Below are 27,112 nucleotides of genomic sequence, written 5' to 3' on the forward strand. Positions count from 1 at the left end.
CCACTAGATTGGCTAGGAATCTGAGTCTGCAAATATCTAGTGTCACCAACTAAACTATCCAAACCGAAATGCTAAATACTCCGTAGAGCAAAACACGAAAAGTATACAAAATACTCCGAAATCAACTCATAGTTAGAACATCATTCTATCTTGAGAATTCTTTCTTTACTATCAAACTTGACATATTGATTTACACAAGTTCTTTATAAACTCTCTGGTAATCATCCTATTTTAACACAACGAACCCATAAGCAAAACTTTGTGTGCTTGCTCAAATACAAATCACTCTACCGTGATATTCATTTATCATCACATCATACACAATACCATATAGTTTAAATAAATCATATGTGAATAAATCCAACAATACCATCATAAACCACAAAAGAGATAGTCAAAACCGCTAGTTTTCTTTATCAAAAACTTCTTTAAATCGTAAACCTCCAAAAGAATAATTGGCAAATATTCTTTAAAATACTAGTGTATGCCATCTAAATAGTATTGCTCTTTAAATAACGCTTCCACTCCTACTAGTAATGAAAATCATATCACTCCTAGAAGAGCATTCATTCCTGAACTCCGGTAACCTCCATCTTGGACCCTCCGGTATCTCCTCCATTCTGATCTTCTTCAGGGTCTTCCTCTCCGCTTGGCTCAGCTTCGAGCACCACCGAAGTTGTGTTAGGTCCATAGTATGGTGGCCAATCTCGTACACAAGAAACCTTCCTTGACTTGTACTCCGAAGCAACACCTATTGGAACCAATTCAATGACCTCCAATTCTGCTTTCTTGGTCAGCCTTCATAGGGGAATTGTCGGAGTAACCTTCCTCTTCTTTTGGTCCCTCTTTACTTTCATCGCGGACCACATCCTTCTCCTAGTGCCAAACATTCTTAAATTACAGAATAAGATTGACATCAGTACTTTCTAAACGAACCGTAAAGGATTCAATGAATCCTAAACTTAAGCTCTAATCAAGAGAAAACGCTACGCGGAAGTCTAATACGATAGAATCCTAGAGACACTTGAACCTGGAGTGTTCTGATACTAACTGTGATACCCTTCGGATCCGAGACACGGGTTGATCAGGCCCAGGCCCAAACCCGAGGGAATATCAAATAATGAATATTTTAAAGTGAACATAGAATATAAGATGAATTTAAGAAATAATAGTTTAAGCTAAAAGAAATCTAAAATATAAAATCCTTTAAAATTAAATACTTAAAATCCCAGATAATAATAATCCAACTCCAAAACCTCTAAGGGTACAACTCGGGAATCCATCCTGTGGACCCCTAATAAGTAAACCAAACTGAACTGAAAAAAACTAAAAGAAAACCATATGAATAGAGCTTCTACGTCGTCGAAAGAATAAGTGGTCGCCTCTACTCAGCACGAACAAGCACAAGCCTGGAACTGACATACACCTGAAAAATAGGAGTGGGTCAGGCCCACGGATAAGTTCTATCCTACTACAGTTCAAGTAGAGACTCGATACACATATACATGCTAACTAGCTCAACAATAGCTATATAATCCGTATATATATATATCCACACTAAGGGACATTCACTGGACTACAGTAGGGGTCTCAACCTGAATAGAAGATAACATGCGAAAACGCACCCAAAGGTGGGCATGAGTATCTGGACCTAACAGGGAACACCTCAACCTATTATAGCCAGCTACGCATCCACTGCCTATACGCACCCTAACCAATGACTTTGAGACTCAAGCTTATATCGCGGTACATAATAATATATTTAAAATCCGTTCATATCCATCCATAGGAAATCCAGTAAGTCGTTCAGCTTATTCAACCGCACAGACTTATATAAGAAATCCAGTAAGTCGTTCAGCTTATTCAACCGCATAGACTTATATAAAAGATCCAGTAAGTCGTTCAGCTTATTTAACCGCATAGACTTAAATATAAAGAGAATTATGTTTTTATAATCCGTACCCTTATTCCAAAATAGGTAGAATTTAGCACTTTAAGCTAATCCAAACCTAGTTTGTCACCGTCCCATACCGGTGCATACAATCCAATTCATCCAGTAGTTGATAAAGCATATAATCAAAGCACATACCAACTGATCCATAACATCCACAATCGATAGCATAATAAATAAATATAAGCATCAACTGTTCCATATCAAGCCTGCTAAAATTTCATAAATTAACAGTCTTAATCAAAACTACTCTGTAAAATACATTAATTGATTCCACCGGTCATACATGTAAACCAATTAACTCCAAGTAAGCATAAATAGAATATTGGAGTTCACATGCTTAGTTTAATAGCACTGTACATAATTAACTATCAAACCATTACTAAGAATTGCCATCCTAAGATTTAAGCAATTTAAAGTATTATCCATCCAGAAACAGTAACCCGATCTAATTCCAAATAAACATATTAGAATTTAAATATTTACATGCCTATTTTCTTAACACTAGAACATGATTAATAGAGAAACTTACACAAGAAATTTCTATGTAAGATTTTATGAAATTTAAAATCTTTTCCATCCAAGAACAGTAAACTAGTTTAAATAACAATTGTTTACGGTTCAAGTCCAAACTCCGATTGAATTATTTTGGATCACCCTACTCTCTGAAACTTTAGTAGGGCTTAGAACATCTCTAAATACTCCAATACAGCTTCCAATAGAATCTGAAAATCCCAAAATCCAAGTTCTGTAGCCCACACAGTCGCAGAAAAACTGAAAAACAAACACCCGAGGGAAGAGCCTGCTCTATAAAAGAAAGAGCCTGCTCTTTTCATTTTGGAGCCTGCTCTTCTAAAAGAAGAGCCTGCTCTTTTAACATTAGAGGCTGCTCTTTTAACATTAGAGGTGGCTCTTTGGCTCCAAGAGCCTGCTCTCTCAAAACCGTGAGCCGTCTCCCTCTGTTCCTTAATCCTTTCCATGTCCGGCGTGTTTCTGATGAACTGTCCACTCCTAAGACTTCTATGTCTCTAAACTGAGTTCCAACATGTTCTAGAACCCATTAAAATCTTTTTTGTTCAATTACCAAAATCAGTTTAAACATAAGTTTTGCAAAAAGGATTAAATACGCGTAATTTAATCATGAATGAACATCCATTGTTTTAGCAAAAGTCTTGCAACCTAAATTAATTTCAGTGTGTCCCAACATGTTTTAGATCTAATAAACTCTTCATACCTCAATTTACATGAATTTAGAAACAGAAGTTATACAAGAAAACCTCAAAACAAGTAATACAAAATCTTATGACTACGAATAGTATTAAAACACAGAGACATGAAAATGTAGTTTAATTTTAATCTGTAATCTTTCCCTGGAGTTGTATTAGACATGCAAAGAACACGAGCCAAAGGAAAAGAGATAGGATTAGAACTTGCCTTTAGGTCTCAGTTTGAAACCTTGCACCGTTGCTTCCTAAATTCTCCAGCGAACTCCGACTACTGTAAACCTTTCTCTATTCTCTCTCTCTGCCTCTACAGACGTGTTTAGGTTCTTAAACCCTAGGTAGAACCTTAATGTATATATTTATAGGATTAAGGTTACCCTAATTCTAGTCCTAATACTAGACAGGAAACTAAGTCGGCTAAAGAAAAATAAAACAAAACCTTAAGTTCAATTAACGAAAAACAAAAAAATAAAATACAATTTAATAATTGATTAATTAATTCACAAAACCACCATTAAATAATAAGTCGTCAATTAAAACAAAACGAAACCCAATTAAAGAACAATTAAATAAAGAATTTAAATAAAGCAATTAAATAAAATAAGTCATGTAAATAAAGTCGCACTTAATTCAAACAACACATAACCAAAAAAAATAAAATAATTAAATAAATTAAAAATGCAATAAACAATTAAATAAATACTAGGACTATCCTTTTAAAATTAGGGGTATTACAATGAATGATATCCCCTTCTATATGTGATGAACCAAGAGAGGAGGTGAATTGGTTCTTCTGTAAACTTTTCTTCTTTCTTTGATTAATACAATGTGACAAGGATAATGATTGTTTGAATAAGCTTACACACACTCACAAGTACTTAGCATTTACAAGGAAAACTTCTCAATAGGGAAAAACCTTGGTTCTTGGCCTCAGCCAATAAAGTCTCCACTAGTTGTATGCAAGTAGTTACACACTCGGTTGTCTCACTCTCTACACACACCCTTGTATAAGATGAAACACTAGCTTTCACAGTCTTTACACACATACTAGCACCACTAAGTGAACTCAGCACTCTCTTGTCCTAAGTAACCCTGTTTAGAACCTATAAGCTCTCACAGCTTACCAAATGCATATAAAAAATGTATTACAACAATACTTAAGTTATTACACAAGATATGAGTGATAAACAAGCTCAAAGTATCAACCACAACAACTGTTCTTCATTCTACAGCAGCTAGGGTTTGAAGGGTAAATATGGAATTTCGTGTACCTTCAAACTCAAAGATGAATTCTACAACCTTATATTTTTAATACAAATATGCTCAGATGATAATCATGATGAGTATAACATGTATAAACAGTTACAACACTGATATAGGCTCAATTATGCTGAACCTTCAAGAACTACTAAGGTTTCACAAGGTTAAAATTTGTGTTGACCTTATTTCTTTGCAAACCTTAACTTCAACAGCCTAGATTCAACTATGGAATCTTGCTCAGATGATAATGATGCAACTCATAGCAAGATATAGTGATAATAAGTCCAAATCAGCAAGCTAAACCAGTAAAATAGGCTAAAACACAGGTCTGAGACATCAAAAACAAATGCAGTTATAAGATGGTCACAAATATGCTTTCTGCAGATGTAAAATAGTAAGTTACACTTGCCTTAACCTCGTCTCAGCACTACAACTTGCTCATACCAAATTCAGACCTCCAAACCAGCTTCTACACCAGCAAAATCATAGCAACAGACCTTCATTTGATATACTACTCTTGTGTACACTCTGAATATATTTCTGAGCTCAAATTAAGCTTTGATCATGTAATACCCCTAATTTTCATAAGATTTATTTAATTATTTTATTTGCATTTTATTTGATTAACTGGCTATGTGTTTATGTAATTATTTGATTTAATTATTTAACGTGAATTATTTGATTTAATTGTGTGTAATTGTTTGTAATTATTTGTTAGGTTTAAATGTTTATTTTATTTTATTTAAAGGAACTGGATTTGGGTTAGTAGTAATGGACCAACCAAACGGGTGTCATCAACTACTTGGAATGAAAGCCTAGATAGTTAAGAATTATTGCCCATGGGTGTATTAGTTATATATATATATATTGATGTGTGTATATATATATGTATGTTTAATTATTATTATTATTATTATTATTATTTATTTTATTTTCTTTTTTTCTAAGTCAGACCAACGTGGGATAGGAATATGATTAGGGTTATATGTAGCCTATATATATATGTATTAAGTCTGCTAAAGGGGGCTGTTTATACGTGGGTTATAGAGAGAGTAGACATAGAGAGAAATATATAAGCGAGAGAAAGACTGAGAGAGAGATTGTGAGCCAAGGCTAAGAAAGTAAGGCTGAACCAAGGAGGGAAGAAGCAAGAGTTGTTCGTGTGTGTAGACCAGACCAGCAGAGAGGCGACGACGGTAAACAAAGGCTGTCAGTGTTGAAGAATAGGCCGTAGAAGATGGTGTTTAAGGTTTTCAATCCGAAACCTTAAGGTAAGTTCTTTGTCTTACTATTCTCTTTAGATCTTGCATTCAATACATGCTTAGAATAACTTTAGGATGATTAAACAGAATTAATGAACTTGTTTGCATGTTAAATCGGATTAAAAACAAAGAATTAATATGTGTATATATATGCTTACATGATTTGTATGAAATTGTAATTGATGCATGATTTGTTGTTTAATCTTGATCTCGACATGCTTTATTACTTAAAATAAATTATTGGGGACATTTGGAACTTAGATTTGATGATTAGGACCCTTAACAATGGAGTTAAAAGCGAGTTACAATGGCCGGAGATGGAGAAGATCACCTGCAGCAGGAATGAGTTGGCTTAGTTGAGAAGGAGCCGACACAGTTCCTGAATGAGCCGACTTAGTTGAAACTGAGTCGAATCAGTTGTTAAAGAAGTTGAATTCTTGAAAAGAAGTCGACTCAGTTAGGAACTAAGTCGACTTCTTCTGAGAAGAAGCCGACTCAGTTTGGCCTGGGACTGGGTTTTGCAATTTTTTATTACAAATGTTGTTGTAGTCCATTTTAGTTTATTTAAATGATTTAAATGGACTTGGTAAATTCCCAAAATGCATAATATATAATTATATGCTAAGATTTGAGACATACTAGTTTTTAAATGAGTTATAAGCTATTGTTTTAATTGTTATAACAATTACAATAGATGTTTATATGATTATAATCATGTTGTGACAGTATGTTATGATCTTATATATACTTGATCTGTTATTTGTTTGATTGTGTGGGAACCATTGTCAGGATATGGTTTCGGATTATACACCATTGTCAAGATAAGGTTATATATTAAAGGTGAGCTAGCTAATAAGTTTAGACTCATTCATTGTCATGCCATTGTTAAGATATGGATGCCGGATATGAATATTGCCATTGCCAGGATATGGCTTTATATATATATATGTACCATGATACGAGTTTGAGGTATTGGGATCAATGGTTAGGAAGGCTATATTGCCCCTGGGATGCGTAGTTGAATATAGAGGATGTGTGTACCCTGGTAGATGATGGTACTTATGACCACTTCGTGTGCGCTTTGTATGATGCCTACTATCCGGTTAAGTCTGCCCCATAGTCCAGTAAGAGTCTTTAATGTGTATATATGTATACTGACTACGTAGCAATAACATGAGTTTGACTATGATGTATTCGTTTATCGGGTCTCTATTTAGGTTATAATAGAAATGACTTATTTGTGGGTTGACCCACTATTTATTTTTTAGATTATTGTCAGTACCAGGTATAAATCTTGTTTGTACAAAGCAGAGACTAGTTATCTTCACTCATCTACGTAGGACTTTATCTTTATTTTCAGTATTCAGAGTTAGACAGTTATTATTGTTATTTCTTTCAGTGGAGATTTTATTAGGGGTCCACATGGTATGGATTCTCGAGTTGTATTTTGGAGAATTATTGGTATTAGAGAAATTTATTATTTATTGCAGTTTATTCTGAGGATTTAATTAATAGATTATTATTAGAGTTTTTTTCAGCTATTTTACTTATTCTTTATTTATCCATTTGTATTATGTGTTCGTTTACTACTTTAATTGTTTGATATCCCTTACTTTTGGATATGAACTTGATCAACCAGTGGCTTTGAAATTAGGGGGCATCAAAGTTGGAATCAGAGCACTCCAGGTTCAAGTGTCTGATGAGTGTCGAAATATGCACATTTCAGCCTTTGATCTCACAGTTGTTAGCACTTTAGTCCTATCTTTATTCATTATTTAGTACTTATTTGCTTTATTATTGTTTTCAGGTTGCTATATCGAAAAAGGGTTCATTCCAGTACTTTAAAGCCGCTTTGAAGTTAACCAAACTACAGCGAAGAAGAAAGAAAACTTAAAAGTCAAACAATATGTACGATTAATCGCATTATCTTACGATCGATCGTGGGAAAAGTACGATCAATCGTGTATCGGGCAGATTCAATTTTAAAGCTCGCTTCTAGGTTTTCAATTAGAGAGAGCCATGGTGCGTGAGATTTCCTGACTTGAGTGTATGGGGTCTGACTTATTTTGACTCTTGAGAGTCACCTATAAAAGGGATTGGGAAGACTCTTTTTGATATATAGAGATTTTGGGAAGAAAATTAAAAGGAAGGCTCTCTTTACTTTCTATCTCTAGGATTTTCTCTCAAGGTGGAAGAAGAAAATGAAGATAAGCATGAAGATAGGAATTGAAGCCATGAAGATGACATCCATCGTCTCTATGTCCGGCTAGATCTTCACTTAGGGCTTGGATGAGCCTTGGGGATTTCTAAGTTGTATATATTTTGCTTGGTTTTGTGGATTCAAACTTGGTTGTACCAAGATTTGTATTAATCAATTCTTCCAATAAATTTTCTAATTGACTATATGTTGTCTTATATGTGGTTGATTGTTGATTGATCTCTATATTGAGTACTTTTTGTAATTGTATTCAATGATGGCCATGCATTATTTTCATTGGACACAATTGTTCTTAATTTGATGAATTATACTTAATCTTGATGGGTTGTTCTATATTTTAGAGTAATTGTAGTTAGGTAGACAATTCACACTTGAATTTGATAATTCATGTTTATTCATTGCAATTGTGATAATTGTTTGCTTATTGATGTGTGCTTATAGCCACACCTTCATTACAACTTGTTTTCCCCATTAATTGAAGGCATTTGGTGCAATTACATAGGTTTAGCGGTGAAGTCCATACCCTAAGTCCCTCTCACCATTAGCTTACTCCAATTTCCTTTCCCCATTATCTCATTTGCAATTTTTACTTAGTTTAATTACATTAATAGCTTAAACAAACCAATCATCATCTTTTCAATCACACTCATTAATGTTAATTTTAATCCAAGCCTATAGTCCTTGTGTTCGATCCCTACTTGCTATTCTTCAAATATAGTTGTGTAGTAGCTTTATAAATTTAAAATTGGTATTTCTCAATTGTCATTTTATACACATCTATATTCATTGGTCATGAGAACGCATCAAGTTTTTGGCGCTGTTGTCAGGGACTACGCTTCAATTGGAATTGAAATTAATATTAGTGTTCATTTGATTTCTAGTTTATGATTCATTTCATTTCACTTTCTTATTATTATTTTCGTGTTTAATTAGGTACTTGATTGAAAGAAAAGCGAGCTTTGGGATCATGACATTGTGCTTTGGAGCATTGTGAGCGTATGTTGAACTCTTGAACTTCATTTGTGCACTTTTTAGTTTAATAGTTATATAGTCCTTGTTGAGGCTATCAATTGTTTAAATTCTTGTTCATGCATCGGTCCTTGTCGTGGCCAATTTACTTTTTTATTTTAATATTATTGAATTGAGGAGAACGGGATCATCGTATGTGGATGTTTTGGTAGTGAAGTTGTTGTGATTGTGTTATTAATGTGTATTGTTTTGTATGTTTAGAAGAAGATATCTTCATAATCATCTTATTCCCCTTGACCTAGACATTGAATCTTCTCTGAGGGAATTGAGAAATCGTAATAAGAGACCACTTCCCATTAGCAATCACCCGATTAATTCAATGGCGCACAATGACATTCCTCAAATTCTTCCCGAACCACCTCATGAAACCCATCCTCTACCTAATCCTCCCATGGTTCTTCGAGATCACTACACTCCAAATGTCTATAATACTCCCATATATTATCGTTTAGCAAATTTCCGGGCCAACCATTATGAAATCAAGCCCGGAATCATTCAAATGTGTCCATCATTTAGTGGTTTCCCGCATAAAGATCCTTATGAGCATTTGGATGAGTTTCTAGAGGTGTGTTCCACCGTGAAAATCACTGATTTTCCGGAAGAAGCCTTAAGGATGAAACATTGCCCTTTCTCTTTTCGAAAAAATGCTAAGTATTGGTTCAACAATCTAGGGGCAAATACAATCACTTATTGGGCTCACATGCAACAAGAATTTTTTTAAAAAATACTTTCCCGCGAGTAAAACCAATCAAATGAGATCGACCATAATGAGATTCTCTCAAAATGAAACATAGCCATTTCATGAGGCTTGGGAGAGATTGAACGATTTGTTAAGGAAGTGCCTTCATCATGACTTTCCAAAATGTCAACTTGTTCAATATTTCTATGAAAGTTTGTCGAACACTCATAGACAAATGGTCGACGCTTCATGTGGAGGTACTTTCTTGCTTACACATGAAGACGAATTTTGGACTCTCTTTGATAATTTGAGTGAAAATTACATGTGTCGTGCTTCATCCACTCGTTCGGGTCGTGTATCAATGTTAGGGGGAAAGAAATCTGAAAATTTCTATCACATTGATAAGTCTATTAAGGTAGCCGCGAAAGTTAAAAATCTTACTCAAAGGTTTGACAAATTCTTGTTGAGTCAAACTTCAGCAAATCAATCACCCTCTCCTCCCTGAATTCAAAGTGAAACTTGCATGATTTGCTCAAATCCATGTCACTCAAAATTGTCCCCATAAACAATTAATATAAAGTGAATCTCAAGAGCAAGTGAATGCCACATTCTCTCGTCCGGGTAACAATCCTTTCTCTAACACCTACAACCTCGAGTGAAGAGATCATCCAAATTTCTCATGGAGAGTTAAGGAACAAATGAAAATCCTTCTCAAGGAAAGTATGTTCTATCTCATCTCCAAAATTCTCAATCTCAATTATATCATCCATTGCAATATTCTCATCATCAAAATGTTGGTCAGTCTTTGAATTTATATCACCAAGTGCCCACTTTCAATTCTTATTCAAATGCTCTTCAAGCACCTCAAAGGAATTTCGCTTTTAAGGACAAGGTGTTGGCCGCTTTGGGTAATATTCTTAAGCCAAATACACAATTGTTTCATTCTAACTCTCAATCAATTGCAAAGTTTGAATCCCAAATTAGGCAAATTGCAAATTCAATGGGTGAAAGAGAAAAAGGAAAGTTGCTTAGCCAACCCGAGCCAAACCTAAAGACTCATTACATGGTGGAATCCAATCCTACCTCGGACCTTCCACACATTAACAAGTTCAAGCCATCACCACCTTGAGAAGTGGTAAGATCATTGATAACAAAGTGAAAGAGATACTAAGTAAAGATAATGATTCGGTGAGAAATATTGATAATCCTTTTCCTTTTATTCCACCAACCATTTCCTCTCATGAAAATGCAAGAAAAGGAAATCCATTGTTGTCATCATTGTCTCCCCCTTTAGAAAAACTTTATGAGCCAAAAGCTCAATTTCCTCAAGCTCTAAAAGGACTCTCCCTCTCGAGACGTCAAATAGAGAAAATCAATGACATAATGGAAATTTTCAAAGAAGTGAAAATCAATCTTTCTCTTTTTGATGCCATTCGTCAAATTCCACCTTATGCCAAGTTCTTGAAGGATTTGTGTACTCAAAAGAGAAAATCAAAAAGTTAAGTTCCTCGGAAAGTGATTCTTACTGAGCAAGTGAGCTCAATCATCCAACATAATACTCATCCAAAATTCAAAGATCCTGGTGTGCTCCCACCATATCTTGCATGAACCATGAAATTCATAGGGCTCTTTTGGATTTAGGAACAAGTGTTAATCTCATTCCATACTCGGTTTATTGTCAATTGGGATTAAGAGATCTAAAACCTACATCGGTTGTGTTTCAACTCATCGATAAGTCAACAAAGCAACCATGGGAAATAGTTGAGGACATCCCCATCAAGGTGGACAAAATTTATTTCCCAGTTGATTTTGTGGTCTTTGACACCGAACCAGTGTCTAATCCTACCAATCACATTCTAATCATTCTAGGTGGACTTTTTCTTGCCACCGTCAATGCCACAATCAATTGTTGGTCAGGTATCATGGATATATCTTTTGGTCATATGATGGTCAAGTTGAATGTCTTCAATGCGAGCTAGCTTCCCATAGATAAAGGCGAGTGTTTCCTAGTGGATATGATTGATGATCTTGTCCAAGAGTCTCTTCCTTGGATCATTTCAAAAGATCCATTAGAAATATGCTTTACTCATTTCAATATGGATACTTTTGATATTAATAGTTCAATTTGTGAAATGAATGCCTAAACGGATACCGTTGCCTCAACAGATTATCCTCCGAGGAAAACTCCAAAAGAGCCACTTCCTTCACTTTCGAGTACTCCTCCGGTACCATCTCTTGTATCACCACCTACTTTGGAGCTCAAACGACTTCCATCCAATCTCAAGTATGCCTTTCTTGGCCCAAACGACACTCTTCCGATCATCATAGCTTCCAATCTACTAAATGATTAAGAAGATGATCTTTTGGATGTGCTCAGGGAAAACAAAGAAGCAATAGGATGGAGTGTAACCAACTTGAAAGGCATTGATCCTTCCATGGTTTATAATTTTTCAAACACTAGGATTTGTTTTTAGAATGATGACAAGGGTTAGTCAACGCCCGACCCTTTTTGAGAACTGGCTTATGAAAACTCAGTTATAGAAAAATTATAATTCTTTAAAAATAATTTTTTATTTTTTAAATTCTTAAAAAATATTTTTTGAATGACAAATCAAGCAGATCCTCAATAATTTGAAGAAAAGACATATTTGTATCAAGAGTCTAAACATTGTAATTAGGCACAAACAGCTAATGCCTTGTAGGTGCCACAGAAAATCACTAAAGGGATCGTGTGTGCTGTAGTTCAATTCAATATATGAGAAGCTCCCTTTTAACCTAATGACATTGAAAAGTACATGATATTTCTCTTCTCAATTAATTATTAAGTGCTAAATGTGCAAGGGTGGCGGATGCAAAGAGAATTGCTAATAAGGTCACAAGCATGGGAATGGCTTGACATTCTGCTTTAAATTAAATCTATATTTTGCCCACACACAAGAATTGGGACATGTGAGAAGTCTAAAGAATGGTCTACCCAAATGAGAATGAACCCATTCTCAATATGTCTATGAATTTTTAACCAAAAAAATATATATATATGTCTATGAATTAGAAATTTAATGCAAGTGCATAATGTGACGGCACGAAATAATATATTTCTAAAATTTTAAAAACCAAAGGAGACAATTAAACTTTTTTTTTTTTTTGTATGATTTTTAAAAAATATATGAGATAAAGGTTGATATAACTATATATTACATGATAACTTTTCGGACGTTATTAAATGTTAGAGTTGGTACAGTGCCTAATTTGTTCGAGTTCCCCCCGTCCTTAATTTGACAGAATAATAATAATAAACTGATAACTTCCCCATCTCAAATATGAGTCCATTAAATCTTAATGGAGATCTTTGATAGGGATATTTAAACAGGTGACAGTAAAATATATATATATATATATATAGTTAGCAGAACGTCTCAAGCAAGCATTAGATTGGCTTTCTCATTCTGTTTCTCTCTTAATGGCACAGGCAGTGGACTGGACTGCTCCAATCTCATATAAAAATGGCAGAACGTCTGTCATTTTTGAGTGATGGCAGCGATGAAATGGAGCACGAGAATTCGTGTGAACACAGGAAACTGTCATCATAGAGAATAGTAAGAGAAAGTTTAATGAATTAACTGATTTTTTAATAAAATTCCAACCAAACATTTCCACTGATTTTCAAATTTCTGAAAATAGAAACTTGTTCTCATAAAATTGAACCAAACAATTCCTTAGCCTCTCTCTATATAAATGTGTATAATTTATATTTTTATGGTTAATATTATTAGTTTTATGAACTTAGTTTACAAACTTTGATCAATAATAATGTTGGTTTATTTTGAATATAATTTTCATTTTTTCATAGTTTCATGGCCCCTGGCGCTCCTCCTAGTGTTGCTCAGTTTAATAATATATATATATTGATATTGATTGATGTAATAATTTTGATGATGATTCATAAAGCTCAAATTATTGTCCAAACAATTTTTTTTAAAATTTTCTTATAAAAAGAAAAAAAAAAAAATCGACCTTTTGTACCTCAATTTTTACAAAATTATTGTCCAAACAAATTTTTTTTTTTTAATTTCTTTTTCTTTTTAGTTCTCTAAAAATAAAAATTATTCACAAAGAAGTTAATCAAATATGTCAACTAAAAGATGAACTACGTCTACCAAGAACAGTATAAATGCCAATTAAATTTATATGTGTTTATTTATAAGGTTAGGTTTATGTGCTGAGAGTGGCTCATAATGAATGAGATATACTATTCAATAATTTATGTTATTGAGGAACGTAAACTTTCACATCCAATATTTAAAAACCTATACTTGACTAAAAAAATCTCCTTAAGGTGACACCAAAAAATGTAAAGTCTTCAGAATAAAAAAAACAAAAATGACACACGAAAACTCGGGATTTTTGAAGAATAAATAATCCGAAAATGAATCTTGTTAAGAGTCCTCTCAGAGAATGTTAGAAAGCATACCAAATTAGTGTCTTCAATTAGTGTCAAAACTTGGCCCATTTTGACAGTTTTCGGTCCTTTTCAGTAAAAACTGATTCAACTCCAACGGAGACTTTAATAAGAATTCGGAAGCACTTCAATAGCATTTTGACATAGCTATTGAAGTGTAACTAGTGTTATGTCAAAATGCTAACAAGAAAACACTTTTGTCACTAAAAAAGCCTAGTGGGTTCTAAAGGTGACAACAAAGACAACAAAAAAAGAGAAAGAAGAAGAACAAGCAGCAGAACCACGGATCATGAATCTAAGAACTGGCAGCCAAAACATCCCACGCAGCTAAATTGACAATCTGAGGAGGAATATATATTATCCAATACACAGTCTGCTTCCACATGATCACCGGATAAAGCTGCAAGGGCGTGAGCCACCTTATTCACTTTGACATCAAAAACTACAGAGGCGATTTCAATTGGACAAGCTGCACCCTCAATCAACGCATCGACTACCATCTTTGCATCAAATTCAAAGCATACAAATTTATATCCAAGAGCTCATCGAAACGGAATTATAGACTCCCCACAAGTTATTAAATGCCCTGGGATAAATCCACCTACACTCTTCTGTTGACTAAATATTTGGATGACAAGTAGAAGAAACCAAACAAGAAAATTTTTATTTTTTTCCCTCTACCTTTCTTTCCATAACCATGCTAAGAAAGATGAGACAAAACAAAATTCAGAATAGCAACTAGATTTGATATGCAATGCCTCACCACCACAACTCTTCTTTTTGGTAGGTAAAATACACACACACACACAGTATTGCTCCCCCTTGAACCATGGACTTCTTTAGGTATTAAATCGAAAGTGACACAGGAGGATATCATGATTTTAAGCACATATTTCTGCGGTCAATGAGGCCTTGTTAACCACGAATAAGTCACCAATTTCATCTGAATAAGGGATTACATATTTCTCCAAGAACTTCTTATCAGTCATCTTGCATGCAGGTGCCAAACTCGGCTTTTTAAGAAGCAAATTCCTGCTTTCCAAAACTTCCAGAACTTTTAGCCGTGGCTTAAGCCTATTCTCAACACTGTAACCAAGTAAGCCTGGGTTATTAATAACATATGAGATATCACATTTGCCTGCGCTAAGCAAAAGCTGTGTTACCTCCTTAATTTTCCTCTCTGACACACCGAAAGCCTGAGGCTGTCTCCTAAAAACTGACAAAATGTCATCTTCCTTAAATCCCAAACCCTTAAAGACCTCCAATTTCAACTCCCAATTCTCAATTTTCATCGAACTAATCACCCGAATCGCTGTAAGAAACATCCTAGACTTCCTGTCAAAACCCATCTCATCAACCCTCTTGACATATTCTCTAATACTCGTCGGTTTATTGAAGAAAAATCTTGGGAAATTATAGATACATTGGGTTATCTGGGACGAACTAATACCACAGCTCTTCAAAAATTCAATATTGGGTATCACAGTTTTCGCTAAATCAGACCTCAAAAACCACCCAGATCTCTTTAAAACCCTAGACATATCATCCATATTCGAACACAAAACACTCTTCAATGCTAAAATCGACGGGCCAAGCCGATTATCAACGCTACGAGTTAGAATCCTTGGGTCATTCGAAACCATTTGCACAATATCGCTAGAAGAAATACCCAAGTCTTGAAAAAACTTGAATTTGGGTTTGATGGAAAGCTCAAGATTTGCAGAGAGAAGTTGAGGCGCGTGTTTGATGACACGCTCGAGATTGGTATCCGAAAAACCAATTTCCTCGAGAAAAGACGGAATTGAACCGATCTTTTCAGGCCTTTTCAGATTGGGGCTTCTTGAAAAGACTTTCGAAGCAGTTTCAGGAGAAAATTTGTGTCTATCAATCAAGTAATCGGCCACCGCAATGGGGGTTTCTGGAGAGGAAGAGAAGAAGAGGAGAGAGAAAAGAGAAACTGGGGTTTTGTTGAGATGTGAAGAATTCTTGAGAGAAAGAGAGATGAGACTTTTGCAGATATAAATAGTCCTCATTTCTTGAAGATGCACACACATATAATATGCTATCAATCAAAGCGAAGAGTGTAGAGATGAGTACTTGCCTGTAAAGTGGGGAGCTTCATAGATTTGCAGTGATTCGATTCTCTCTCTCTATCATTTTCTCTGAAAGATGGACAGTGTGCCCTAAACCTAGTTCAAGCTCTGTATGCTAGTTTTTTCAGCATTTCAAATTACAAGGAGAGGTTTAAGCATTAAAAACCCAAATCGACAATGGTATGAAAGTGTTCAGATTGAGTGACAGTCCAAGCCCAACAATTAGGTGGGCTGGTGCACAACCTGTCTAAAATTACAACAGCCCAAAATTGAAAAATATTTTCCCAGCCGGGGGTTAAATTCGAAATTTCATATTTGCAGAAATTGCTGAAATTTCCAAAGTGAAACCTAGTTGCATTTAATCTTTGGACGCTTTTGATAAATCTCACACCGAAACCATTTTTGAAAATAATAACCTTTGGGTCATTTGACACTATTCCGTTTGTTTTGACATAAAATATTCTTTTTGAATTTTTTTTTTTTTTTTCAGGTAAAATATTCTTTTATTTTTACTTTATCGGTATTTGGCAAATGTGTACATTAAGGTTGGGGTCGAATTCATTGGGTGGGACATGTAAAATAACTTGCCGAAAATTAATGGATAAATTGTTTTTGTTAAATTTTAATATTTTTTTTCTTCGTAAATATTTTACGACAACCAAATACCAGAAAATTAAAAAAAAAAAAAATTTCTGAAAAATATTTTACGTCCAAACAAACAGAGCCTTAATTAGGGAAAAAAGCTTGAAAAAATAAATAAACAAAAAAAGGAGAGATGAAGTTTTAGAATCAATCAAGTTTATTATTATTATTATTATTTTATCTCTGTTGTGTCGTGCTATGATTCTTCCTCAAGTGAACCCACTCAAGCTTATCCCTAGGTTGGAGGTCAGCACGACGATGTGGCGGTGAATGATTAATATTGTCAAATTCAAAGATTTTATGGAGTTGTTAGCTAACATTGAGTTTTTGTGTGTTAGATCACCAAAGATGAAAATTTTGGATTGATTTGGGGGCCTTAAATGACTACCAGTTGGTCTGCTTCACCAAAGGTGGGATTTGGGGGTTTAGTTACGCTTGGGGAAGGTGTTGGCACCCCTAGACACTCATACCAATTAGGGTTACCTATTCTCTGTCTTAAATTTCATTTTCATTATATGATTGTGCAATGATTGATGATAAGGTACATGTTTGAAAATTTTATATTGTATGGTAATGAAGATGGAGGTGATATGGAGAGAGATGGTGATATGGTGGATGATGGTCCCGATGGAGTAATGATGAAAATGATGGGGGACTTGACTGAGCTCAAGTTTGGCTTAAGTTGCCTACGTATCCCATGGTGTAAGAATCAAGTCAGAACATAGTTCAGAATAGAAAAATAAGTTCAAGGACCTCCGTCCATTAAAAAGGGGTGAATCGTGGTGGATTTGATTTAAGGAAGGTGAATCACGGTGGATTAGATGAAAATGGTGAATCGGGGTGGATTCGATTTAAAGAGTGAATCGCGGTAGATTCAATGAGAAGGGCAAATTGGGATGGATTTGATTTGGGTTTTCGGGCCTTTGCCCAGAGGAGATGAAAGGGAATGAGTTATATGTAACTCTAAATGATTTTTAGGGGCGTTCGTCCATAAGAGAAAGGGTACTACAAAAGGCTAAAAGTCGAGAGGGGTTTATTGCATTTTACCCTTCTTTAGGTCAAGTCCCACCATAAGGACAAATGCGAGTGCATAGGTTTCTTGTCAAAGTTTCTATAAAAAAAAAAAAAAAAACAAAAAATAGAAAAAAGTGGAGCCCAATATAAATGCAAAATAATGTTATTGGCCTGGCCTTGGAGGACCTGCTACATTATTATTTTCCCTGCAATGTTTAGTACTTAGGGAGGAGAGGGGGAGGAGAATTGAACTTTGGAGTTATAGGGTGGGGGCACTAAAGGCCGGGCGCTTTCCACTTGGGCAACACTACCAAATCTTATAGATACGCAAATACAAACATGAATATTAAAGAGTATGAAGAAATGCAAGCTTGTACATACATTCTCATTTATGTAAAAACGATTCAGTATAATTTCCATTTCTTCATTATCATTATTTTTTTTTTCACAAAATGATTTGTGGTACTCGGTTAGGCAAAAGTAGTACATGAATGGCTGACCTCTGGGGAAGATCTCGTGTTGCACCCTTTTGCTAGCCCAATGTATAAGCCTTCTACTATTGCGGGATTTGGGGGAGGGTTAGATGTACGCAATCTTAACTCCTAATGGAGAACCTGTTTCTAATGTCACACACGTCATAATGGAGAAACCTTACTATTGTCTCATTTTGTGCCAAATCCTACCCTTGTCCTTTTATTTTTAAAATAATTATTTTTATCAACTTTTCTTTTTCTTATGCAGTGTCCATGGCCCCTAGCTCTCCTCCTGATGAACAACTCCTGGTTTGTTGATTTTATGGTTATTTTTTTTTGGTTGATGGATATCCAATATATTGTATTATTAATAAGTGTGAACTTACATTATCACAATACATTAATCACAGACCTTATAGCCTACGCATCTATTGAACAATTCTTTGCCAAAGAAACCTCTGTAGTGGCGGTAAAAAACTCTTCATCGCCAAAGGTTTACAAGGGGTGAATGTGTCATTGAATCAAACAATTGAAGTAAGACACGAAACAAATAAAATAGATTAGGAGTTGCAAACAATGAATTTGGAGAGTCAGTTTAATTAAGCGCATTTTTTATTCGTTTCAATCACCTACATGTACTAAAGAAACCCCAAATCTGAACAACTTTACTAGCAGAAGGTTATAAAACTCCAGTCACAAACTCTCCAATGTGATAATGATTCTTTAACATTCACAAAATATAAATTCTTGTGTTACTAATTAATTCATTCAACTTTGGCATTTTAAAAAATTAGTGATAAGATTTAGTTATACAAATTTTATACTTTTAATGGACTGAATTATTTTACCCTTAGAGTTTTACTCTTTAAAAAATTTTATCTTAGAATAAACAAATCCAACTTTGATTTCTTAAGAGTTAATGAGAGTTTTATAATATATATTTTTTCCAAACCCAAAAATTGCATGACAACAATTTTATTGCAAGAATGAATATTGAACACATATATCAAATCTTCTATTGCAACAATCAAAAGGATAAGTGCCTTCTCACATAAAACTAATTATTCTTAGTTATATCTTCTTCCTGCAGTTAATCCTCCGCCAAATATTGCTCCTCCACCGGATTCTCAAAATCGTCCACCAAGTGCTCCACCACCGGAGGGCCAAAATCTCCACCTCCCGACTCAAAATCCACCTGCACAAGTGCCATCAACAGCCAGTTCTCCAGCAGCATCGGACATTACGAAAGGAGGACCAACGTCCCTTGCACCATCCCGGCGAGCTCAGGGTCATCTTGTACCACAAGCATATCCTTTGCTTACTCTATATATTAGTATAAGCTTATGAATTGGATCACATGTACCTACTTTAATCTCCCCTTATTTGGTAATGTTTTATTTATTTATTTTTTGGCTTCTGTCAAATTCAAACTAATCAAGGTAGTGCAAGGCTTACGGTTTGAGCTAAAATAACTCTTTTCACTTTGCTCTTAAAAAAGAAAAAAAAAAAAATTAAATTAAATTTTATTTGGTTAACAATTTTCTATAAATTGATCTCTTATGATATACCTAAGGGTTGGGTACCCTGAACCCAATCCGAGCCCACCTCGATTTTTCATCGGCTTGGGCAATTATTTTTACAATTAGAATTGAACTTTGGTTGAAGTGTTATCAATCCGAGTTAACCCGAACCCGAATTATAAATTATTTTCTTATATATAATATTTAAACTATGATTACTTTTTTTTTTTTTTTTTTAATTTCTTTTGTTAAATCTTAACTTATTATATTTTAACATTTAAGATAATTAATTTTTAAATTTTTTTTTGTAATTTATTAAAAATCTACAAATAAATAAATAAATAAATTTTTAAACTTTTTCTTATTTAGGAGTAATTTAATCTAAAACTAATTCAAGATCATATTAAATTTTCGGTGCAAGGATTAACCATACGAATAACCCGAATTAACCCGAAATTTTTATCAGAAATCTAAACCCGAGTTACAAGCCCGAATTTAAAAATAAAAGAAACGATTAAGCTTGGGTTGAGTAGTTAAGGTTGAGAATAGGGCTAGAGCTAGGGTTAGACTTTGGTTTAGCATTTCATATGGTGAGTTGAGCTCAAATTATACCTCAAACTCGCAAACCCGCCCGGTTAAGAACCAAGGCCTTGTGGCCTTGTCGCAAGAGGTTTTGCAATAGTTCCCGAAGAAGAGAAATTTGTAGGATAGGAAACAAAAAAAAAAAGAAGCCGCGTCACATATGCTAAAGGGCAACTAAGAAATACTCTGTGAATCGAAGTCAAAATTCACTATTGCAAGAAGAACCTGCAAGATGCAGACACCTCCATTCCGAGATATTGACATGCATGCGAACTGTAAGAAAATGATATTCAACATCATGACTCAATTGAAAATATGAAACAAAAAGAAATGTTCAATCAAACTCATTTGAAATGAGACAGCCAGCTGGAAAATTAATCCATGTTTTTCAGAGTAGTACACCATATGGATGCAAGAAAAAAGATGTGTAGATCGTGTCTCGGCCTCCCTCTAGGTATTAAATCTGAAAGTGACACAATAGGATGTCATGATTTTAAGCACATAATTCTGCTTTCAATGAGCGGTCATGATTTTAAGCACATAATTCTGCTTTCAATGAGCAGTTGTTAACCTTGAATAATTCACCAGCTTACCGTCCGGAAAGAAAAAATAATTCTGCAACTTCATCTGAATAAGGGAGTACATATTTTTCAAAGAATTTCTTATCAGTCATCTTGCATATAGTCGACAAATTCAGCTTTTTAAGAGGAAAATTCCTGCTTTCCAAAAACTCCAGAACTCTTAGCCGTGGCTTAAGCCTATTCTCAACACTGAGAGTAAGTAAGAATGGGTGATTAACAACAAATGAGATATCACATTTGCCCGTGCTAAGCAAAAGCTGTGTGATCGTCTTAATTTTCCTCTCGGACACAGCAAACACCTGAGGCTGTCTCCTAAAATCTGACAAAATGTCATCTTCCGAAAACCCCAAACTCTTAAACACCTCCAATTTCAACTCCCATTTCTCTTTAGTCATCGAATTAATAACCCGAATAGCATGAACAAACATCTTAGACTTCCTGTCAACGCCCATCTCATCAACCCTCTTGACAATTTCTCTAATCCTCGTCGGTTTATGCAAGAAAATTCTTGGGAAATTATAGACATTTTGGGTTATTTGCGACGAACTAATACCACAACTCTTCATAAATTCAACATTGGGTATCATAGTTTTCGCTAAATCATTCGTCAAAACCGACCCAGATCTCTTTAAAACCCTAGACAAATCCATATTCGAACCCAAAACACTCTTCAATGCTAAAATCGACGGCCCAAACCGATTCTCAACGCTACCAGTTAGAATCCGTGGGTGAGACGAAACAATTTTCACAACATCGCTAGAAGAAATACCCAAGTCTTGAAAAATCTTGATTTTGGGCTTGATGCTGCGCTCAAGATTTGCAGAGAGAAGTTGAGGCACGTGTTTGATAACACGCTCGAGATTGGTATCCGAAAAACCACTTTCCTCGAGAAATGACAGAATCAAATCGATCTTTTCAGGCCTTTTCAGAATGGGGCTTCTTGTAGAGGAAGAGACTTTCGCAGCAGTTTCAGGAGAAAATTTGTGTCTCTCAATCAAGTAATCAGCCACCGCATTGGGGCTTTTTGGAGAGGAAGAGAAGAACAGGAGAGAGAAAAGAGAGATTGGGGTTTTGTTGAGATTTGAAGAATTCTTGAGAGAGAGTGAGATGAGACTTTTGCAGATATATATAGTCATCATTTCTTGAAGATACATACACATATAATATGCTATCAGTCAAAGCCAAGAGTGTAGAGATGAGTACCTGCCTGTGAAGTGTGGAGCTTCATAGATTTGCAGTGATTCGGTTCTCTCTCTCTCTCTCTCTCTCTCTCTCTGGTTCTCTGAATGAGAGTGTTTGAATAATGAACGGTGAACGGTGTACCCTAAACCTAGTTCTTCAGCTTTACAACTAGAATCGAAAATGGTATGCAAGTCGTAGCCCAATAATTAGGTGGGCTGGTGCACAAACTATCTCAAGCTCTGCAACGGCCCAAAGTTGAAAAAAAGTTGAACAATATAGCAAAAACATTCCCTATCCGGTACACATTTTTAAGGAGGTCAAGGAAAGTTAGTTAATAGTTACGATTACACCAAAATCAAAGAATCCAATTCTATTGGTATACATTTGTATACGGGTATTTTATATACAAATACACTCGGAATCATTTCACGGATGATGAAATTTTGGTCCATATTCCTTAGAAATTTTCCTTTTGGCTGAAGCAGGTATTCGGTTGTTTATGAATGACTCATAATTTTTTTGCTCTCATGTTTGTTTGAAAAAAAAAAAAAAAAATTATACAAAAAAATTAAAAATGTAGTACCATACAACACTGTTAATTCAATGTAACATATTTCACAAGTTTTGTATTCTTAAAAGAAATGTGCTTAGTTCGAAAGTGTCGAATAGAATTTTAAGAAATGTTTATAGCACGAACGAGAGCAAAGTCTAAAACCCTGAATTTGTTGCTTTATATATATATATATATATAGTTTGAGCACAACAACTCCCAATTACAACATATTCAGCCTCTACTGAATTTTATTGAATAAACTAGAGGCAGGGACGGAGACATATTGAAGGCAGTCACTGAATTTTTTTTTTACTATTATATACCACTAAGTTTTCTTATTTTCAATTATATACCTATAAAATTTTCACTTTTCCTCCCCCCCTAAAATTATAAAAAAATTACAACCCCCCCAACCCAACCCAACTTAACTTTTTGGATCCGTCCCTGTCTAGAGTTGTGCTTCATCCTAATTGATTGAAGAAAGAGGGACTCCCCGGTAACAAGTTTGAAGTTTGCCATCACTGCTTCCAAATAAAAGAAGAGATACAAAATGATCGGATTTATGACATCCCAACTTCCGCTAAACTAAAGAGAAAAGAAAAATAGCGAGGTGTCAACAAGCCTTAATCATATTCGCCTCAAACCCATTTAAGGGACTATCAAATCCGTCCCATTAAGGGCGAGGTGTGGCAAAAAACCTGTCGGGTTAGAAGAAATTGCCATCCTTGAACTTGGTCTGCTTCTATAGAATCTAATGAGTGAAACATAAAGTATGTTTATAAATAGAATTCAATGATTAAAATAATGACGCTTTACCCCTCCTCAAGTGCTGGATTAGCTTCCAAAAGTGGTAAGAAAGGAAAGACGCCTACCATAAAGTCAGAACTTTGTAAAGAGTACTCTTATTTACACCGACAAATAAAAATCTACTACTTTATTGAGTCTAAGTGGCTAACTATGTGTCAAATATAATGGGACCCATTTTAAAATATAAGGTAATTAACTATTTGGAAAATTGTAGTCTATTTTTTAGATTTCATTTTAATATAGTATTTTTGTTAGAGATTAAAATTTCAATCACCATGTATTTATATATATATAGGGAAATATATATATATATATATATATAGGGAACAATTGATCACTACCGTATATACAGTAGTGATCAATTGTTCCCTGGGAGTAAGAAATTATATACTCACTTTTAATTGTAGCCTTAGCATCTAATCCTACGACAATTACTTAATTGACTTTTATTTTCTTCATTTTAAGAATCTTACATTTTCTTTTCATATTCTTTCTGTACCATTAAACATCGTTAAAGAAAAATGACAGAATTAGACAATTTATTAAAGGAAACAGAAGTAAAATAATTCAGTAAAATAACACTTCCCCATCACTGCCAATTGTTTATTCAACAAATTTGCAAACAGCAACATAAACCAAAAAAAGTTAATCAAAAAAGATAAATAAAATGGCCATTAAATAAAGATTGTTTGAGAAGTATTGATTATAATTAATACTCAAATTTTAAGATTGATCCATATTTTATACTCAGCTTAGTAAAATATTTTGAATTTGTTCAGCAACTAATTTAGAATTAGGAGACTACTATTGGGTTCATAAATTTTTTAAAAAAATCATGCAAAACAACTCTTAATATATTATTATATATCTATCTAAATGTTTTCAGTGTTTTTTTATTTTTTATATTTTTTGGTAAATTAAATGTTCAAAGTGTTGATAAGTAAAAGCATGCCAAAATATGTATAATATCATTGCAAATCCTAAGTTTTTTTCATAATTTATCAATAGAATTGATAAAGTAAAAAATGATGACTTTTAATTTTAGATTAATTTTACTTCGTCTTAATGGCTGCTTGCGAATTTGGCAAAAAGTAGCCAAATTATTTTATTCTTGTTTTCTTTAATAAATTGTCTAATTCTGTCATTTTTATTTTACAATATTTAATGGTATGAAAAGAAAATGTAAGTTTCTTAAAATAAAGATAATAAAAGTAAATTAACTAATTGCCGTAGGATTAGATCCTAAGGTTTCAATTAAAAGTGAGTATATAATTTGTTGCTCTCAAGGAGTAATTGAACACTACTCTGTGTGTGTATATATATATCACATTGTATCTCTCTAAAGTATAGATACTTAAGATTGCATCTAGGGGTGGGCAAAAAATCCTGAATTCGATCTGATCTAATCCCATCCGTACGGATCGGATCGGATTGCCAAACTCACGGATCAGTGGTGGATTCAAAAAAATTGAATCCGTAGTTCACAGGATTAGGCTGTCAAAAATCCAATCCGATCCATGAATTTGATCCGTGGCTAATCCGTAATATATATATATATATATATATATATATATATATATATAGGGAAAAGTGCAAAAAAACCCCTTGAAGTATTGGAGTTTTGCAACTAACCCCCTTGAATTACATAAAACCCTCTCAAACTAACAAATTGTTACATTTAACCCCCTTAAACTAACAATAGGGTGCCAGAAAAGCTAAAAGACAACATTACCCTCAATTAATTAACCTCTCTTTAGTTTGGGCCACCATTTTTTTGCACAAAGAGAGAGGGAAAGAGAGAGAGCTGATGCCCCATCGTCGATCAAAGCTGCGATTTGGAACAACGAAAGAGAGAGAAATTGACTCACAGAAGAAAAACAAAGCTGCCTCCTTCAAGAGAAGAGGATGATTCGGCTTTACAAGTGGCTATCCGTTGCTTCTCCCATCGCCGTCGAAAACGGGTTGTGTGAACGGCGATTGGGTTGTGCGCTTGGGACGTCGATTGGCGATTGACGACGCCGGGCGATTAGGTTGTGCAATTGGCTACGACGATGATGGGTGCTGACGGCGGTGTGTGGAGGATGGGCTTGGGGGAACGCTTGGCGATGGCAGCGACTATGGTTATTGAGGAAAGGCGGCGACTATGGTTGTTAGGGAGAGGCGGCGGCGGCTGTCGTTGGCGTCGGTGTGATGGTGGTGGCTGTGGATGAGAAGCGGCGGCGGTGTGGGTATATTGGGTTGCTCTGTTTTTTCTTGAAACATAGAGAGAGAGAGAAACGACAGATCTGTTGAAGAAGCCTTAGCAGAACTTCAAGGTAATCTCGAAAGTCTTAGAGCTTTTACGTCTCTGTCTTTTCCGACTGCCTTCCACGGCGGCAGTTGTGTCATACGGTGGTCACAAGTGTCACAAAGGGTGGCTTCGTCGGCGGAGCAAAAGATAGAGCCTTGTAAAGCCCAATTGTGTCAAACAGAACCATTCTTTGTCTTTGACAGCTATGTTCGACGGCAACCATTCTCCGTGGAGAAAAACAATTACACTTAAGTTGTACTTCACCGGAAAATGAGGGAAAAGGAGTACTGTAAAAAAAAAATAAAAAAAAATGAAACCATTCCTTGTCAAACAATACTATAATACTCTAACCTCCGTTGATGGTTAGAGAAGTATATTACTATAATACTCTTTCTGAAGGGACGGCGATTCCAAAGGATTCCGGCGAGTTACAACAGTTATTGGGAGATTGAATATTGATTTAGATTGTTAGAGAGAGATGAATCTTTGATTTATAATTTTAGAGAGAGAAAGAAAGAAGATAAGAGAGTCACAACTTGTTTCGTTGAGAGATTCTCAACAAAACTTCGCTTCGGACTGCGACCAGCTTACGACAATTTCATTGGTTTCATCCACACCATCGATTGGAAAGTACCCCTTTCCGTTTCTCTCTCTAAAAGTCATCTCTCTCTCTAGAAACCCATTTTGATCAGTACATCTAAGCAAGTCCAAACAATAGCACGGTCCAAACAACAACATATTATATGTACCCATCATGGTATATGTTAATTTCTTGCTTCATTGTGTTTTTTTCTTATACCCACTTTGATGTGTAAATTAGTGGAATCTGTAGTGAAACACTTATGGATGGTTCAATTTGATAAGAAAACAGAGGAGGCCAAACAAATGAGGATTGAATCAGAGGATTTGAAATAGTATTTATTTTTTCTCTTTAGGGAAGCGGTCAACAACTATCATGGATTTGAAATCTGAAGCACTGTTGTTGATTGTTCTTGGAAGCGACTATCATAGGATTTGAAGATGAAGCCATTAATTGTTTCTTCTCCGGCAAGCCTTTTTCTGAAAAATTTTCCCTTGTCCGAAAAAATCTATAATTGAAAAGTTACAGATGCACATGAGTGATATATATATATAGACAGAGGGAGGGAGAGGAGAAAAGAGGAGAGATTTGTTCAGTTCCCTCTGTGTGTGTGTGTGTGTGTTTTTTTTTTTTTAAATCAGAAGCGTGAAGAAGGTGAATAATTATTATATGTATGTGTCATGTGTGTAGACAGATGGAGCATAAGAGTGTGTT

The 27,112-nt window shown here is 34.8% G+C and overlaps 2 protein-coding genes across 2 annotated transcripts; both read right to left on the minus strand.

Moving 5' to 3' along the window:
• Positions 1 to 14,196: 14,196 nt before the first annotated feature.
• Positions 14,197 to 16,343, minus strand: LOC132274209 (uncharacterized). The gene has a single exon (XM_059775433.1). It carries the CDS (start codon positions 16,133 to 16,135, stop codon positions 14,963 to 14,965), a length of 1,173 nt encoding a protein of 390 aa, XP_059631416.1. The 5' UTR covers positions 16,136 to 16,343; the 3' UTR covers positions 14,197 to 14,962.
• Positions 16,344 to 19,393: 3,050 nt separating this feature from the next.
• Positions 19,394 to 22,122, minus strand: LOC132272758 (transcription termination factor MTERF15, mitochondrial-like). The gene is made up of 2 exons (XM_059773852.1): positions 21,049 to 22,122; positions 19,394 to 19,498 (listed from the first exon to the last, which is right to left on the minus strand). The coding sequence occupies exons 1-2, from the start codon at positions 22,120 to 22,122 to the stop codon at positions 19,394 to 19,396; spliced, it is 1,179 nt and encodes a 392-aa protein (XP_059629835.1).
• Between the last annotated feature and the right edge of the window lie 4,990 nt (positions 22,123 to 27,112).

This window comes from Cornus florida, unplaced genomic scaffold, assembly GCF_030987335.1.
Source record: "Cornus florida cultivar Cherokee Brave unplaced genomic scaffold, ASM3098733v1 CherokeeBrave_3.0.0_Hap2_Chr09, whole genome shotgun sequence".
Lineage (NCBI taxonomy): Eukaryota > Viridiplantae > Streptophyta > Magnoliopsida > Cornales > Cornaceae > Cornus > Cornus florida.